The sequence below is a fragment of the Gopherus flavomarginatus genome, chromosome 24 (genome assembly GCF_025201925.1).
Source record: "Gopherus flavomarginatus isolate rGopFla2 chromosome 24, rGopFla2.mat.asm, whole genome shotgun sequence".
NCBI lineage: Eukaryota > Metazoa > Chordata > Testudines > Testudinidae > Gopherus > Gopherus flavomarginatus.
Genome location: NC_066640.1, coordinates 7,477,860 through 7,494,020, shown reverse-complemented (window position 1 = coordinate 7,494,020; position 16,161 = coordinate 7,477,860). Strand labels below are relative to the sequence as shown.

The following is a 16,161-nucleotide window of genomic DNA, read 5'->3' as shown; positions in this document are numbered from 1 at the left end:
CGGCCTGGTGTCTGACAGGAGGAGGAAGCTGAAACCCAGATCTGTGGGGAAAAGGAAAGATGAGTCAGGAAGATGAGGTCACCTATGCGGATCTGAAATTTCCTCCCAGATTGCAGCAAACAGATGTGAAGAAAGCAGGTAACATTCAGCCACGGGGAGACTCTGACAGGTGCTTCTCAGGTAGGAGCCCCGGGGAGGGGCTTGGAATATCGACATCCCCATGTGTTATGTTACATAGAGACAGCATGGCCCAGTGGATGAATCGTTGGTTTGGGACCCAAGAGACAGGGCTCTATTCCCGGGTCTGCCACTGTCCTACTGGATGATCTTAGTCAAGTGCCTTTGCTGCTCTCTGCTTCAGTTTCCCTTGCCACTCTTTGGCTATTTAGATTGGAAGCTCTTCAGGCCAGAGACTGCCTCTCACAATGTGTATGTGCAGCACCTAGCACACTGGGGGCCAGGGCTCGGGGGAGAGGGTGTCTCTAGATGCTACCTAACACTTAATAATAAGCTCAGATAAGACATTCTCTTCGGGCCTCCCAAGCCTGACCTGTCACATCAGGACACTGGATGCTGTAGCTATTTATGAATGCTAAGGACCAGCTGGTGTAAATTAACGTATGCCGCTGGAGGAGCTGTGCTGAGTTGTGCTAGCTGAGGATCTGGCCTATGACTTTCTTCTGCTGCGGATACCGCGTAGGATCTGTACCAGACGCACACCAATGTGGGGGTTTTTTTTAGCTTTCCTTTCTCTCTGTACGCCCAGAATCAAAGCCCTCTGCCCAGAAGACATCTCTGTGGGTTCAGCTAGCGATAATGGTGATTCTCTGTGTGCTGTTCCTGGTGGCGCTAATTTCCCTGAGTATCCTATGTAAGTATTTTTGATGTAAAGGATGACGGTTGTGGGTTTTTGTGTGTGTGTTTTGTTTTTTTTCCCCTGCCCTGTTAAATGGAAAGAACAATGCTTTCCCCCACTGAAGTGTGTTCAGACATCCTGAGCCTGCTGAGCCTTCCCGCCCCCCTTGAAACACTCCTCTGGTTCACTATTTTATGAAATAAATTTGTTCCCAACAGTCAGCTAGTGGATAGCAGGACATCCTTGCCTCTGAGCAATGTACCCAGGAAGCTATTATGTCCAAAGTTGGCAGGGGTGACTCAACGTGTGTCATGTGGTAACAACTTTTCGGTGGTGAAATAGTTCGACAATACTTTTTGACTTGCAAAGTATGGTCCCTCTAGTCTAGGTGAACCTCCTTCCCTAGGAAGATCTCTGCCCCCAAGCCCTAGATCAGAGATCTTAACCTTCATAGGATTGCTATGCATCCTTTTCCCTTAGCATCTCCTTCACCTCCCCAGTTTCATCCTGAATGACTCTCCTCAAGTGTAACTGGCTTCTAGTGTGGGCTACCAATCTGTGCCTGGCGTGATGAGCACCTCAAATCCCAAAGGCTGGAGGGGTCAGTTAGATCAACCTAAAGAGAATAGTTTAATGCCACAGAAAAATCAAGTTGGCCGTTGTCAAGGCTAGGGCTCAGAGGCAGGTCCATTCTGGCAGCCTGATTCTCCACACTGTTCACGCAGACCTTTCAGCCTCCTGCTTAAAGGCCAGGAGAGGCTGTTGAGTGATGCCACAATTGGCCTAGCTTTCATATCAGTGCTGAGACCGATGCTGAAGTAGACTGTCTTTGGGAAGGGGCCGCCCCACTCAAACGTGGTGTCTTCTCCCTCTGCTAGATTCCCGGCTCCTGGCTGGCAACACGCAGCTTCTAGAGGAATCCAAGCAAGCCAAGGGCAAAATGGAGCAAGTGGAAGGGAGATACTCCCAGTTACTGCAGTGGATGTTACACACACACATCTGCACCTTGGAGTCCCCGTCCTCCAACACCTCAGAGCCCCTCAGTGAGTACGGTGCCATTGTCCCCAGTTCACAGAGGGTGAAACTAAAGCCCTGAGCAGGGAAGTGGCTCTTACGGTGGCGGGGCTGGCAGAGAACCCAGGAGTCCAAGTTCCTAGTCGCAGCTCCGAACGCCCACCTGTTTGGATGGGCCTTAAGGAAAGGGCAGGTGCAGTGCTGCCCCCTTGAGCTGCAAAGGTCCCTCTCTCCTGCTGTCTCGGGCAAAGGTCTGGAGCTGAGATGGCAGCTACCCAGCCAGTGGGAGGGGCAAAATGGCCTAGTTCAGGTGCTGGTTGTTCTTACGCAGCCCCTGGTTCTGATCCAAACTGTGCTCAATTTCCCTCTCCTCCCTCCTCAGACATCAGCTGTTCCTTGTGCCCCGGCCCATGGGTTTCAAACAAAGGACAATGCTACTACTTTTCTCCAAATAAGTTATCATGGAATGACAGCAGGAGCAGCTGCCAGAGGGAACAGGCTGATCTAGTGATCATTAATGATCTGGAGGAACAGGTAACAGGAGCCACTTATTAGCATGGCTAGGGCAATTGTGGGTTTTTTTTTTGTTTTGTTGGTTTTTTTTAATGCCTCCTTTTGCAAGCCCACCCTGGGCCTGACATTTGAGGAAGTGCTGAGGAACACCAAGTCAATGGCCCGGGCCCAAGGCATTTCCACCTGGGCTGTCCCATGACCCTTAGCACAGGGCTTGTGTGTTCCTTAGCTACTGAAGCAGGGCTTAAGAGTACATGCCGCAGCCACCTCTGTGCAGGAGCTGCTTCACCTGGGGCAAGATTGTTCCCTCCCCCCTGCCTCTGAGGGGCATGGGCTTAAGCCACTTCCTGCCTCAATCTCCTTCCAGGCTAGGGGGTGAATGCATGGGTTGCTACCTGGCCATTCTGCCTTGTGAGTGGGTAGTGGTCAAGGCACTGCAGACCCACCTCCTGAAGGCACTGAATGGCCCCAAGGGGTTGAGGGCATGCCTGAGGAATAGGAGCCTAGAGCCCCATCAGTCTGTTGACCCAGGCTGATGTGCCGGGGGAGGAGCTTTTCCTGCGGGTCCCAAATTCTAGCTGAATTTTTCACATGGCCCTAGTGCTGAAGGAAGGGCTAAGCTGGACTCCTCCAGCTCTGTTCTGTGGGCCCCCTCTGGTCAGAGCGCTCTGGGGTGGCCTCTAACAATGGCTACCAGTTCAGGCCCCACGGGGTAGGTGGGGGAATGCCACATTTGAGCACCAGGCCAGGCAGCAGACACTCTCACCAGAACTGAGGCCGCTGGACGACTTTGCTGGTGAAAGTCTTGAATTTGTCCATACTAGGGCCACCCAAGATCATGCCTTTTCCCTGGTTGACAGACATGGGAAGGGCAGGGTGGTCATGACCCCCTGACAACTGTTCTTGACCCCCAGTTTAAGACCCACTGCAACAGAGGAGCCAGTTCTGATTTATGGGATGCCAGGGATCACAGAACAACTAACTTACTAACTAAAAAAGGACTAAAATCTCTGGGAATGAAAAGCAGGGGGCACACGTACCACAGTGAAGGACCCCTTCTTTCCTAGATTAACAGGGACAGCTGGGATCCCTTCCACTGCTGCAGGGGATGCTTTTGGGAAAGGGCTCTTTTTTGTCAGTTCAGCAGCCTGGTGCGATTTGTGGTTGAGAGCAGAGTGGAGCTTCTTAGTAGAAACATTGAAGCATCTCTGATGAGGCGCTGTCTGTAACCTTCTCCAGGTCTTTCTCAGCCAGTGGCAAAGGCAGTTGTGTTATTGGATTGGCCTGACAGATGTGGCTGAAGAAGGCTTGTGGAAGTGGGTGGACGGCACTGACTTAAACCAAGCAAAGTAAGTAATACAGCAGAGTCCTCCACAGTGTGCTCTAGCTGGAGGACACTCGCTAAACATCTCCCCACTCAGCTGTGCAGCAGCTCTGTAAGAAACGCTGGAGGGGAACAGGTGAGAGCGTGCATTGATTCAACAGCTGCACTGAGAGGGGACAAACAGGATAACGTGTCCCCCACTCTTCCTCCTGCCCTCTCCCCACCAGATCATCTAGTCTGACCTCCTGTTTAACACAGGCCAGCCAGAGAACTGCTCCAGGACAATTCCTGTTTGAAGAAGAGCAGATCTTTTAGAAAGACCTCCAATCTTGATTTTAAAAATGGTCAGTGATGGAGAACCCACCATGACCCATGGTAAATTGTTCCAGTGGTTAATTACCCTCACTGATAAAACATATGCCTTATTTCCAATCTGCATTTGCTTAGCTTCAGCCTCCTGCCGTTTTATTGTGTTCTACCTCTGCTGGCTACTTTGAAGAGCCTATTATCAAATATTGGCCACCTAGGTACTTATCAACTAATCAAGTCACCCTGCAAACTTTTCTTTGTTAGACTCTAGGAGCTCGGTCTATAGCTTATCAGGATAGGGCAGGTTTTCTAATTCTTTCATCATTCTCTGATCCTTCTCCAGTTTATCCACATCCTTCCTGTGCTGTGGGCACCAGCCTGGACACAGCTGCTCCTGAGCCAAATGCCGGCTGGGCTGACACCAGGGCTAGCTGCAAAATCCAAAGTTACTTCCATTAAAAATTTCAACCAAAACTATTTGATTAGTTTTTTTTAAACAGCAAACTGAGTGGGTGCTGCATGGGGGGAGGGCCCATCACAGGAAGGAGAGCTGAAATGCAGAGAAATCTGCATTGTTGGTTTCTAAAATGCTGGTGCTGACACTTCCATGTTTTTGGGTTTTTTTTCTCTCCAGATTTTGGTACTATCCCCAGCCAGATGACCATCAGAATGAGGACTGTGCATCTCTGACAAATGATACCCCCTCGCCGCGTAACTGGAATGATGACAAGTGCAACAAACCTTTCCACTACATCTGTGAAAAGCCAGCAGCAGACACTCTCACCATCCAAGCTTCCTCTGACTGGGAAAATCTTGTTCATTGTGGCCAATGACGCAGAGTCCCAGAATACCTCTGGGCTCCTCCTGAGCCTGTTAATCTCCTGCTGGCCGAACACCCAGCAGAGGGTGCCGAGGACTCACCTTTGCAGGTGGCTTGGCAGAAGCCACAGGTTGTCCAGCCCCGTTTTCCAAAGGGTATTTTTGCCCAGATCCACACAAGAACTTAGGTGCTTAGCTCCTAGGTCTAGGCACCGCTGAGATCCACAAAACCCCTGCTCAGCTGTGGCCTAACCTTGAAGGCACCTAAATTCACTTGGCAACTAAACTTTTGCTCTAAAAATCCCTCTAGAATCCTACGTTTTCTACCTTTGGGCACAGAGCAGGTGTAGGTAGGTGTAATGGAAGGCTAAACTGTATTATAGGGTTCAGCCACTCAGTGATACTGTGTGTGTAATGCTTATTGAAGCTAATCTCAGCCCTACTTGGCAGTTCATCAACGATCTTGTAGTGAACACGGCTGGTGTGATCTCTCTGTGAAGGCAGCTCTAAAGCCAGTGATAGAATCTCAGGGTTGGAAGGGACCTCAGGAGGTGTCTAGTCCAACCCCCTGCTCAAAGCAGGGCCAATCCCCAATGAAATCATCCCAGCCAGGGCTTTGTCAAGCCTGACCTTAAAAACCTCTAAGGAAAGAGATTCCACCACCTCCCAAGGGAACCCATTCCAGTGCTTCACCACCCTCCTAGTGAAATAGTGTTTCCTAATATCCAACCTAAACCTCTCCCACTGCCACTTGAGACCATTGCTCCTTGTTCTGTCATCTGCCACCACGGAGAACAGACGAGCTCCATCCTCTTTGGAACCCCCCATCAGATAGTTGAAAGCAGCTATCAAATCCCCCACTCATTCTTCTCTTCTGCAGACTAAACAGTCTCAGGTCCCTCAGCCTCTTCTCAGAAGTCATGTGCTCCAGCCCCCTAATCATTTTTGTTGCCCTCCGCTGGACTCTTTCCAATTTTTCCATGTCCTCCTTGTAGTGTGGGGCCCAAAACTGGACACAGAACTCCAGATGAGGCCTCACCCATGCCGAATAGAGGGGAATGATCACGTCCCTTGATCTGCTGGAAGTCCATATGTGATGCAGAAATCTGACCTGCTAGAGGCAGCCCTGAAACCAAGTGTGTACAAGGTGCATGTGATATGGTGTCAGGAGTAAACTAGTGCCAGAGGAGAATATGATCAGGTGCTGGTTTCTGAGCACTCCTGATTCTGCACCAAAGAACCGGAGCAGGAGGAGTCCCCCTTGATAACTCTGAGCCTGGGGTAAGGCCTATCTCCCCACGTATTGAATGGGCAGCCCAGGCGCCTAACCCAGGATTTGTGGATTCCTCTGCATGGCTAGGTGCTTGAAAATTAGGTGTTGCACCACCAAGGTCCCTTAGTATATCCAGGCCTCTATGTATGCCTGGTTTTCCTTCCCCACCTCTCGTTTTTACAGCTGCACTTTGGTTTGGTTTTTCTTTTCTAAATAAGAGACAAAGGCAGTCTAATTAAAAAAAAAAAAAAAAGAGAGAGAGAGTTGGAGGAGGAAATGAGGGAAAGTGCCGAGCCAGATCTCTTCAGCTTTGCCCCTACGTCCTGTCAGAATCAGAGTCCCCAGTTTGCATGTGTGTTTTACGGTGGTGGTAATCCCTGGCTCACAGTGATAAAGTGACTTACACAAGAAATCAGTATCTCAATTTTACAGAGGGGGAAACTGAGGCAAAGTGACTTGCCCAAGGTCACCTACCAGGCCAGTGGCAACGCTGGGAATAGAACGCAGAGACCTGAGATCTATTCTCAGCTCTGCCGCGTACTTGAGCAAGTTCCCTCTCTCTGTGACTCAGTTTCCCCATCTGTATAAGAATGGGGTAATGAGGCTGTGAGGCCACAGCAGTTTGTGTGCCGAATGCTTTGAGAATGGCAGCACAGATTTAGTACTGTTTGCACACGCAAACTATTTTCAAAGAATATGAAGATTTCAGAACCAAGCACGGAAATGCCAGACTGGAAGCTGCTTGTTGTGCAGTGTGAGTGGAGACCTGATGGCCTGCAGCAGGAAACCAGGAACAAGTGAGGAGCGCCAGAGAGAGATGGGATTTGAGAGCTGCTACCCTGGACAACGCTGAATGGATTTTCAGTGATACAAACCAATTCCATGGCCTAGTCCACAGCCACACTTCTGGGAGATTTGCATAGCACGTTGCATGCTTGTAAGTAGGACTTTCCCAATACTCTGATTTAGCTCTTCTGCGGTAGGAAGCATCTGCAGCAACTGGTCACACCCCGCAGCAAGCTGAGGTTCCTGAAGGTCACAGTTTCCTCAGTGCTGTAAATTGTAACAGCAATGGGGCCACGTGACACCGACTCCAGTACAAAGCCAGTACATTCTCTTCTCCCTCTCCCGCGACTCAGTTCTTCTTGAGACACTGAGATTCGGCCACAACACGTGGAAGGCCTTGCAGTTAAAGCCTTAGCGCCGAGCATGAAGAGTAAGGGCCACGGTCTTTCCTGGGGATGCATTTCACAGCCGTGGGCTCCAGCTGAAAATGACCTTTGGCGCTGCTGCAACCTACGCTGCTTGTGGCTGGGCGGGGTGAACAAGGAACATTCATGCAATCATTAAAACCAGGGTAACTTAGGAGCAACTTCCTAATCAACCACTTGAGAAGCGCCAGTTACAAGGGACAGCTACAGGCTCCAGCCCTCAAAGAGGCTTTTGGCTGATTGAAAAAAGCCACCATGGCGCCTTTCTCTATAAAATAAGATTTAGCTGCATCCCACTTTCACGGAGGGGAGGATGAAATGCCGTGAGGCTTCCCTGAAGCATGAGAATGAGAACTACCTGATGGGGAACGAGCAGGAAGGCCTCAAAGGAAGGAAGTGGCATTTTGAAATTCTAGCTGTTTGTCCTTCGCTAACTCGGTACGCAATCCCAGCGTTGCACAGCTCCAGCTTTTCCAACCCCTAAGTGTTTCATGGGCCCAGCTGCTGTACGTCTAAGGCAGTTTGGTCTCAGAAGAGGATGCTCTTCTCCTCTCTAGGTCAGGCCTCGGACCTCAAGCTGGAAGGCAGACCCGGCTTCTGACTTTTGGTGCTTTTTAAAGTCAGAGTCTGACTTCATTAGGGTGATGGAATTTGAGTGGCCTGAAGAGGGGGCTGGTGAGCAGTGCTCTGAAAATACCATTCATTACGACTAGGGCCTTAACAAATTCAGGGTCCATTTTGGTCAATTTCAGTCATAGGATTTAAAAAATCATAAATTTCATGATTTCAGTATTTAAATCTGAAATTTCACAGTGTTGTAATTGTAGGGGTCCCAACCCAAAAAGGAGTTGATTGGGGTGGGGCCATAAGGTTATTGTAGGGGCGGGGGCTGCGGTACTGCTACCCTGACTTCTGCACTGCTGCTGGTGCTGGCGCTGCTTTCAGAGCTGGGCAGCTGGAGAGCAGCTCTGAAGGCAGAGCTACTGCCAGCAGCAGTGCAGAAGTAAGGATGGCCTGATATGGTATTGCCACCCTCACTGCTGCGCTGCTCCCTGCAGAGATGGGCCCTCAGTCAGTAGCCGCCGCTCTCCGGCTGCCCAGCTCTGAAGCCAGCAGTGCAGAAGTAAGGGTGGAAATACTGCGACCCCCCCACCCCTAAAATAACTTGACTCCCCTGCAACTCCTTTTTGGGTCAGGACCCCTAATTTGAGAAATGCTGGTCTCCCCCATGAAATCTACATAGTATAGGGTAAAAGCACCCAAAAGACCAGATTTCACGGGGGGAGACCAGATTTCACAGTCCGTGCTGTGTTTTTCATGACTGGGAGTTTGGCAGGGCCCTAATTATGACAGTTGCAGCTGGAAGCTCTAACCAAGAGTGGTGCGGAGCAGCGTGCACATTTGGGGCTACAGCCCCTCCATACTACAAAAGCTTGTACTGCAAATAGACGAAGAGAAACAGAAGCAGAGAGAAAGACGTAACTTGATGCTGGTCACTGAGCTGGTGAGTAATAAGAGCAAGGAATAGACGCTGTGACTCCTTCTGGCTAACCTGCCCCTGCTCCCTGGGCCTTCCCTCATCAACTTACTTGTGCACATTTTCAGACTAGCTGCTTCATTTGTTTCTCAGGAATTCAAAGTGTAAGCCTTTTTGTTTTGAACTTTCACCTTTTTCCTTGTGGAAGGGAAAAAATTACACACACCCAAATTTGGCCTTTTCTGAGACTTTAATCGTTAATAACAACTCATCTACATATTTCAGCAGCTGCCAAATAAAAGAGAATTAAGTCACAGCCAGCAAGCCTGTATTCTGTAGAAACTACTGGAAGTGAGCAAATCAGCGTCTGTGGTCTAGGGTGTTACACAAAGGGTTTAGAAACAGGGCCCACAACACATGGTCCAGGAAACTTCTCAGCCTTCCCATCCCGCAGCTGCATGCTAGGGGCCGTGTCGCCACCAAAGGGCAGGTTGATGGCGATGTGAAATGGCTGCTGAGGCCCAGCCAGCTGCTCCCCTCTGCTCTGTCTCCATCGGCTATGGATGAGTAGGGGTTAAGCTCAATGGGAGTTCCTGAGTCCAATCCTGCTCTCATCCCTCCCGCAGGTAGCTCCCGTGATGACAGCAGCAGGACTTAGGTGGGTAGATGTTTATTCCCTCAGCATTTGAGATGATGCAGAAGCCTCGTGCACAGGACATTTCACTGAGAGTGTTCATTATTTGGCCAGCACAGTAGCAACTTGGGAGTACGTTTGTTGGACAGCAGGCGTGAAATGGACCTGAGCATTCAGTGCACCCTGGTCATGTGGCCAGTACAGAATCACTAACTTTTTAGCATGTGTTCTCTATTGTTTTTCAGAGTTATGTGGAGGGAAAGTTTCCCTGGACAGGGCCAAAGCCCTGCTGCTGTATCAATGCCACATGGGAGGCTATAGAAAAAGTTTGATATAGGTACAAAGGCCCCTCTCTTCCCTCCACCACCTGCCTCTGTGAACCATGTTTATATGGTAGTTGGAGGAGAATATGTTCCAGGCAGTGGACTGTCATGTCTTCAGTGTCTCTTCACCCGCCCTTCCCATCCATCCCGTGACAATGATTAAAGTCTGGGGGGGGGGGGGGGTGTCGTAAGGCATTTGCTGTAATTAAGGCTCTGAGGTGCCAATTCCCTGTGTGGTCCTATCCTCTTCTCTCATGGCAGACACCCCAGCACAGAACGCCATAGCCCAAGCAGATAACTCCAACAGCAAATCAGCAGCTGGATCATGCCAAAAAAAAAAAAAATCACATGCCAAAGGCTAAGCCTGAAAAGGTTTGCTTTAAGCTGACAGCCTCGGTGGATCCCATGCTTGCCCTCTTGAGCGGCTACGGCAGCAGCCAACGGCAGTAGGGTTTGGGCAGATAAAGAAGGAACTGGGGCCATAAGAATTTGTTCTTGTATAGGTCTGAGTGCTCAATGCGTTGTTATTACTGTTCTTTTTTTTAACTGGGATTTTTGTGCATGGCCAGTTTGGGCAGCTATCAAAATAGCTGGCCTGCCTCATCTGTATTCTCGTTTGCACTTACGTGGCAAGCAGACATCTGATGCAGTCAGTGGCTACAAGCTGCAAAGAACAACAGCTGCAATTAACATCAAATTCTTCAGGAGCAAGGGAACGTAAGACTGTGCGGGTTGCATCTGAGGGGGCTAGGACACTAGACATTGCAGAACTAAATTTGTAAAGAATGGCAAATAAGTCATACTTTCCCCTATCTCTCCCTGAGTTTGTGACATTTATAGAGACACAGCACCCTCGCATGGACAACTGTACTATAGCCCAGTGTAGGAAGATCTGCCACTAGCCTCCTTTCCCTTAGCTCTCACCCTTTAAAAAAAATTGTTACTACACTGTTAGTACCTTTTGGAATTAATGAGTATTATATGGTGGATAGATTATACTTTGATATGCAAATACACACAAGAGTTTGGGGAAAGCTCACAGTAAATACTCATAAATCAGAAATAATAAAAGCTAGTTATGACACCGCATTTATTCACAAAGATTTGCACTTTTTTTTTTCTTTAGTTTGGTTTGATGCTGGAATTTTGTCCCTTCTCACACCGCGTAGGTAATGACATAATATGAACCCTACAGGACATAGCAGTGTACATAAACACATTGGGACAGAGGTCTCTAAGCCACACATGTTCAGTCACAGCAATGAGAATGATCTGCAGTGGTAAATGATACACGGCTAGGAGTTGCCACTGTGAGGGTGGAGCATGAACCTGGCCAAAGTGCCCCACAATTTGCTCACAAATGCTACATGGAAACTGGTTAATTTACTGTTTTCAGACCTCGTATTCCGAGCGACAGGCACTACTGTACCAGTTTAAACTGGAACGGCAGAGGAAAGCAGGTGTGCCAGTCCTCCCTAAGGCACTGCAATGTAACCCCAGCACCCATGCTCATGCCCCAGGCCTGTGCCCTGGGTTAGCTGCCCTCCCACCCCCAAACCCTACATTCAACATTTTGGCAGCATGGCAGATCTGACTCTTAAAAATTTTAACAGGTGCTGAAGCTCTGGGCCTAAATCTGCCTTGCGCTGAAATGTCCCGGTGAGGATGTGCCTACCTTATTCCTTTTGTTCTCTCCCTCCAGTCACTGTTCGCATTAGAGCATGGAGGGCAAAGACCAAATGGTGTGACCAGCTGCTGTTTCCTCCAAGTCCTTTGGTATCTCAAATCAGACAGAAAGGGTACCAGACGCTCCCGTGAGAGTCCGAGTTCTGAACCATTTACAGGGCAGTCACAGAATCAGCCATGGACTAAAAGCAGCAATACACAGCAAGTAACAGAGGATTGGGTAGGAAAGTTGTGTCATGCAAAGCCCAAACTACACACTACGCACCACCCTGCATGGGTCAGACAGACACACAGCACAGGGCCTCTCTCTCCAGGTAGGTACAAGAGAAGGTTGTGCTGTAATCCCACAGTGTGAGTGGCCAGGCTGGACGCCCCATCCCAAAAGGGCGTAGGAGAGTTCTTCTCGGGCACTGACTGGTGCAATTTCCATATCACAGTGAAGTCTGAAAAAGCAGAGAAGAAACCCAAACCCCACCCCCTGAAACAGAAGCCCCCTTAACCCCTAATCTGACCCCCTCTACTCCAAAGCAACTTGATCAGGTGAACAGGACTCAAGCAACCAGTCCTGGGAACATCCCAAGGCCAGGGAGTTCAATTCATTGTCAACCACGAAGGCATTGTCCTTCATGGATTTTTCTTGAACCATCACCCTTCACCTACCAATTGTGCTCCTTTTACATGTAGAAAGATGGAGAAAGCAGGCTTCCAATTGGCTCTTCCTGTACGGGCAAACTGCTACCCTCTTCGCAAACCGCTGCATCCTTTACACATGCTCACAAGGCCTTAAACCCTTCCTCGAACAGAAGTAAACATTAAGATAAACTAAGAGGCACTAATATTGCCGAATACTAGGCAATTCAGGCTTGACTTTCAAACCTGGGTCCCAAAAGTCTTCAGACATTTAATCTGGCTGGAGAAACCCAAGTCCCCGTTCTAGATCTCTTGCAGTGAGTAGCCAGGGTCGCTACGTTCACGCTTCACTAGTGGCTCGCCGACACTTCGGGAATCTGCGTCTGCCTCGCCTCCAAGGTCGCTAATGTCATCTGTGGATGACAATTCCCAGCATCAGCATTTTTGGGGGATAGGTGCAATTCAGTTAAACCAGAGGACAGAGGTGGCTTGTGCCAAGTTTTCATTTACTCTTTTTTAGTATTTTCAAGTAACTATTTCTCCTGAGATGGCACCCTGGAAACTGACCGTGTCTCCAGATCACAAGCTTCCCCGCCCCACAACAAATTAATCTCAATATTGACTAAAAGGAGCTACCTCTAGAGGAGAAAGAGAAGAATAGAGCTGGAAGATACCTTTATCCAGCAGTGTTGAGGACATGGATGCAAGGTCACTGAACTGAAAGAGAAAACAACTTGGATGAGTGAGGTTTAAAGAGTCCCCTGGATGCACAGACAGTGCTCATCTGTCAGCTGTTTCAAAACAATTTTAATTAATAGCTGATTTTAAGAACTTAACAGAAGTTACAAATCTTGGCAGCTAATTCCCAAGCAGCACAGACGGTGGTACTGAGCAGTCAGGGACTTGAGCTGCCCAAGACCATTCAGGCCAGATATTGCCTCCAGGGCCAGATTAACCATTAGACTAATATGGCTATAGCCTTAGGCTCTCCTATTTTTAGGTCCTACTGGTCAGATAGGGGGTGCGGCCGGGTGAGGGGTGGGAGATCTTATTCACACAGCCCTGCTGGACTGCTCCTGCCAGCAGGAAAGGCAAAGCAGCTGCCTGCGGCTTGGAAGGCGCTCAGCCAGCAGCCAGCCTGCTGCATCTCCCTGCGCTGCAGAAACACGTTGTCAGGGATCCTGTTAACACTGGTGACCGGACACTAAAAATCCAGTTACCACAGGAACCTGTGCCAGCCATGGGTGTAGTTTGAGTGGGCATTGCCCCCTGATCCCTCCAGAGCTCTGCTTAGCTGTCAGGGAGGAAGCCGGGTGACCAGACAGCAAGTGTGAAAAATCAGGACAGGGGTGAGGAGTATTAGGAGCCTATATAAGAGAAGACCCAAAAATCAGGACTGTCCCTATAAAATTGGGACATCTGGTCACTCTAGAGGGAAGAGGCTCCCTCTGTCCCTCTCCTGGGTTGAGGTTGGCAGACAGCTCCAGGATGCTGCCTCCTGGGTCCTAGTGTCCATCATCATCCTCTTCTATGCGTGCTGGGTCCCATTTCTGGACAACTAGTGAGTGCCTGTGGTGCGGCAGGGCAAGGGGGTGGTGGGGGGAAGAGACAGTACCAGAGCGGTAGGGTGGGAAGCTTGCACAGAACCTGCACACACTCTATCCAGTACCAGTCAGAACTACTGCCCCTCCCACATATAAGGAATGAATTTCCACCCCCTTTTCAGGAAAAACAAAACATCCCATTTGGATACCAGCACTTTAACCGAACCTCCCATCGAGGGACTTCAGAGTTATGATGCCCTGTGTTCAATACTGTATTGAACTGTACTAAAAATCAAAGACTTTCAATTTTTTTCTTTGATGTATTTTTCTGTACTTAGATGCACAGGGTAACCACGTTCTTTCTGCTCAGCCTAGTTCCACAGGCCAACGTATCTTTGTACTTTTAAGGGGTTGCAAAAGCACTGGAGGATGCTTAACACACAGTATTGTAGGTTTCTCCCTCCCCTCTCTCTCTCAAGGATTTTAAATCCACTCAGAGCCATAACAAGGAATTTTTGTGCCTGAGGCAAGGGCCAGCTCCAGGCTCTTCAGCAGCGGGTCCTTGAGTCCCTGTTGGAGAGAAGGACCCACAGCCGAATTGCCGAAGAATGAATGAAGTGGCAGCGGCAATTCAGCGGCAGGTCTTTCCCTCCGAGAGGGACTCAGGGACCTGCTGCCGAATTGCCACCGAAAAAGTGGCATCGGTAGAGCTGCTGCTGAAGCGGCGCCAACTGCGGTAGAGCTGCACCCCTCCACTTTGCGCGCTCACTCGCCACGCCCTTGTTACGGCACTGAATCCACTTCTCAGCAGGCTATGATAGAAAGACTGGCTGAATAGGCTAAAGGCAGGTTCTGTCCATTTGCTGGTTCTCTAGCAGTTCAATCCACCAGAAAAGTACCTCACATTTGATTTCTTCTGAGTTTCATTCCAAACACTTTAAGCTAAATAAACCTGAAGTCAGTCTTTATTTTTCTGCCTCAGCTCAACCTAGCGTCTTTCCCAACTGGGAAATGTTGGGTAAAGATGGAATGTGTGTGAGCTGAGAAGGGAATGAGAACACAGACCTGCTGATTGCCACACTCGTGTAGTCTTAGGCCTGGTCCACACTACAGCGTTAAATCGATTTAAACAGCGTTAAATCGTTTTAACGCTGTACCCGTCCACACTACAAGGCACTTAAAATCGATTTTAAGAGGTCTTAAAATCGATTTCTGTACTCCTGCTCAACGAGAGGAGTAACCCTAAAATCAATATTACTATATCGATTTAGGGTTAGTGTGGACGGAAATCGAAGTTATTGGTCCCATTCTTTTACTGAGCTACCCAGAGTGCACCGCTCCGGAAATCGATGGTAGCCTGGGACCATGGACGCACACCACCGAAGTAATGTGCCCTAGTGTGGACGCGTAAAATCGATTTTATAAAACCTGTTTTATAAAATCGATTTTATTAATTTCGATTTTACTCTGTAGTGTGGACATGGCCTCACTGACTTCAAGGAGAACAGATTCTCGCACAAGAATAGATTTTGGTCCCTTCTGCTCTCTCACACCTGGTATAAGCAGAATCTCATTCACTTTCCTCCCCTAAACTCTGAGCACTTGAAGGGAAAAAAAATAAGCAAGGACTGCTTGATTTACACATGCTGTGGAAACAGGAAGCTCTCCCTTCATTCTACACCAGTCTTAAACACCAGACCTGATGGAACAAGGGTGTCACTATAGCAGCCTTGGTTGGACTATTTTTTTGAAAGATCTTTAATGGTTCTTTTAAGATGTTGATTTTCAATGAAGTCTTTTTGTTCAGGGGGGCCGAGAACACAACAGGGAATAGCTCTGTTTTGTCAACTCCTCATCGTTCAAAAGCTGAAAAGCTTTAGATCGTTTGTTTAATGTTTGTACAGTGATTCCAAAGAGCTAACATAGTACACAAGTGCGAAATATCATGATTGGGCAGCCATCTAAAGATCTGTGTCATTTCCAGCTGTTACATTTCTCTTACAGAACGTTTAAAAACAAACAAATGCAAACCATAGGGGACTGGTGCACACAGAACTCATGTTAAAAAAAAAACAAAAAAACTTCACATCACAGCTGCTGCTCTCACATTCTAGAATAGATAATAGTTCATCCTGCCACGAGTGCAGGGGACTGGACTAGATGATCTCTCGAGATCCCTTCCAGTCCTATGATTCTATTCAGCAGGGCCGCCCAGAGGATTCAGGAGGCCTGGGGCAAAGCAATTTTGGGGGCCCCTTCCATTAAAAAAAAGTTGCAATATCATAGAATACTATATTCTTGTGGGGGCCCCTCTAGGGCCTGGGGCAAACTGCCCCACTTGCCCCCACCCCACCCCCTGGGCAGCCCTGTGTGGCAGAGCTTGGTGACAGAATGGCCTGATGTGGTCAATCACTAGAGATTAACAACACAAACTGGGTTTCATCCCACAAATAATATTTGGGTTCAATGTGAAAACAGTAATTCATTGTCCTCAGCCAGTGCAACACTGGGAGGCAGCTTTCAGAGCAAGACAGCCTAAAATACAATG

At 48.8% G+C, this 16,161-nt stretch overlaps 2 protein-coding genes across 10 annotated transcripts in view; one reads left to right on the top strand and one right to left on the bottom strand.

Moving 5' to 3' along the window:
- Positions 1 to 44: 44 nt before the first annotated feature.
- Positions 45 to 6,027, top strand: LOC127040294 (CD209 antigen-like protein E). The gene is made up of 6 exons (XM_050934275.1): positions 45 to 138; positions 767 to 871; positions 1,735 to 1,899; positions 2,253 to 2,404; positions 3,623 to 3,732; positions 4,651 to 6,027. Exons 1-6 carry the CDS (start codon positions 60 to 62, stop codon positions 4,847 to 4,849), a joined length of 810 nt encoding a protein of 269 aa, XP_050790232.1. The 5' UTR covers positions 45 to 59; the 3' UTR covers positions 4,850 to 6,027.
- A 2,946-nt stretch (positions 6,028 to 8,973) lies between these two features.
- The window catches only part of RFX2 (regulatory factor X2), a 99,304-nt gene continuing 92,116 nt past the window's right edge, over positions 8,974 to 16,161 (bottom strand). For all 9 annotated transcript variants that reach the window (XM_050934247.1, XM_050934252.1, XM_050934253.1 and 6 more), the window contains 2 exons: positions 12,744 to 12,786; positions 8,974 to 12,482 (listed from right to left, as the gene is read on the bottom strand). In XM_050934247.1, the coding sequence (XP_050790204.1) occupies positions 12,373 to 12,482; positions 12,744 to 12,786 (153 nt within the window). In that variant the 3' untranslated portion in view covers positions 8,974 to 12,372. The remainder of the gene's footprint in view (positions 12,483 to 12,743; positions 12,787 to 16,161) is intronic.

Bases quoted from the DNA above. Each gene is read 5' to 3' on its own strand.
- LOC127040294 (XM_050934275.1), top strand. From the start codon at position 60: ATGAGTCAGGAAGATGAGGTCACCTATGCGGATCTGAAATTTCCTCCC. The intron at 1,900-2,252 runs GTGAGTACGGTG...CTCCCTCCTCAG, and splicing joins CAACACCTCAGAGCCCCTCA to ACATCAGCTGTTCCTTGTGC. The intron at 3,733-4,650 runs GTAAGTAATACA...TTTTCTCTCCAG, and splicing joins ACTGACTTAAACCAAGCAAA to ATTTTGGTACTATCCCCAGC.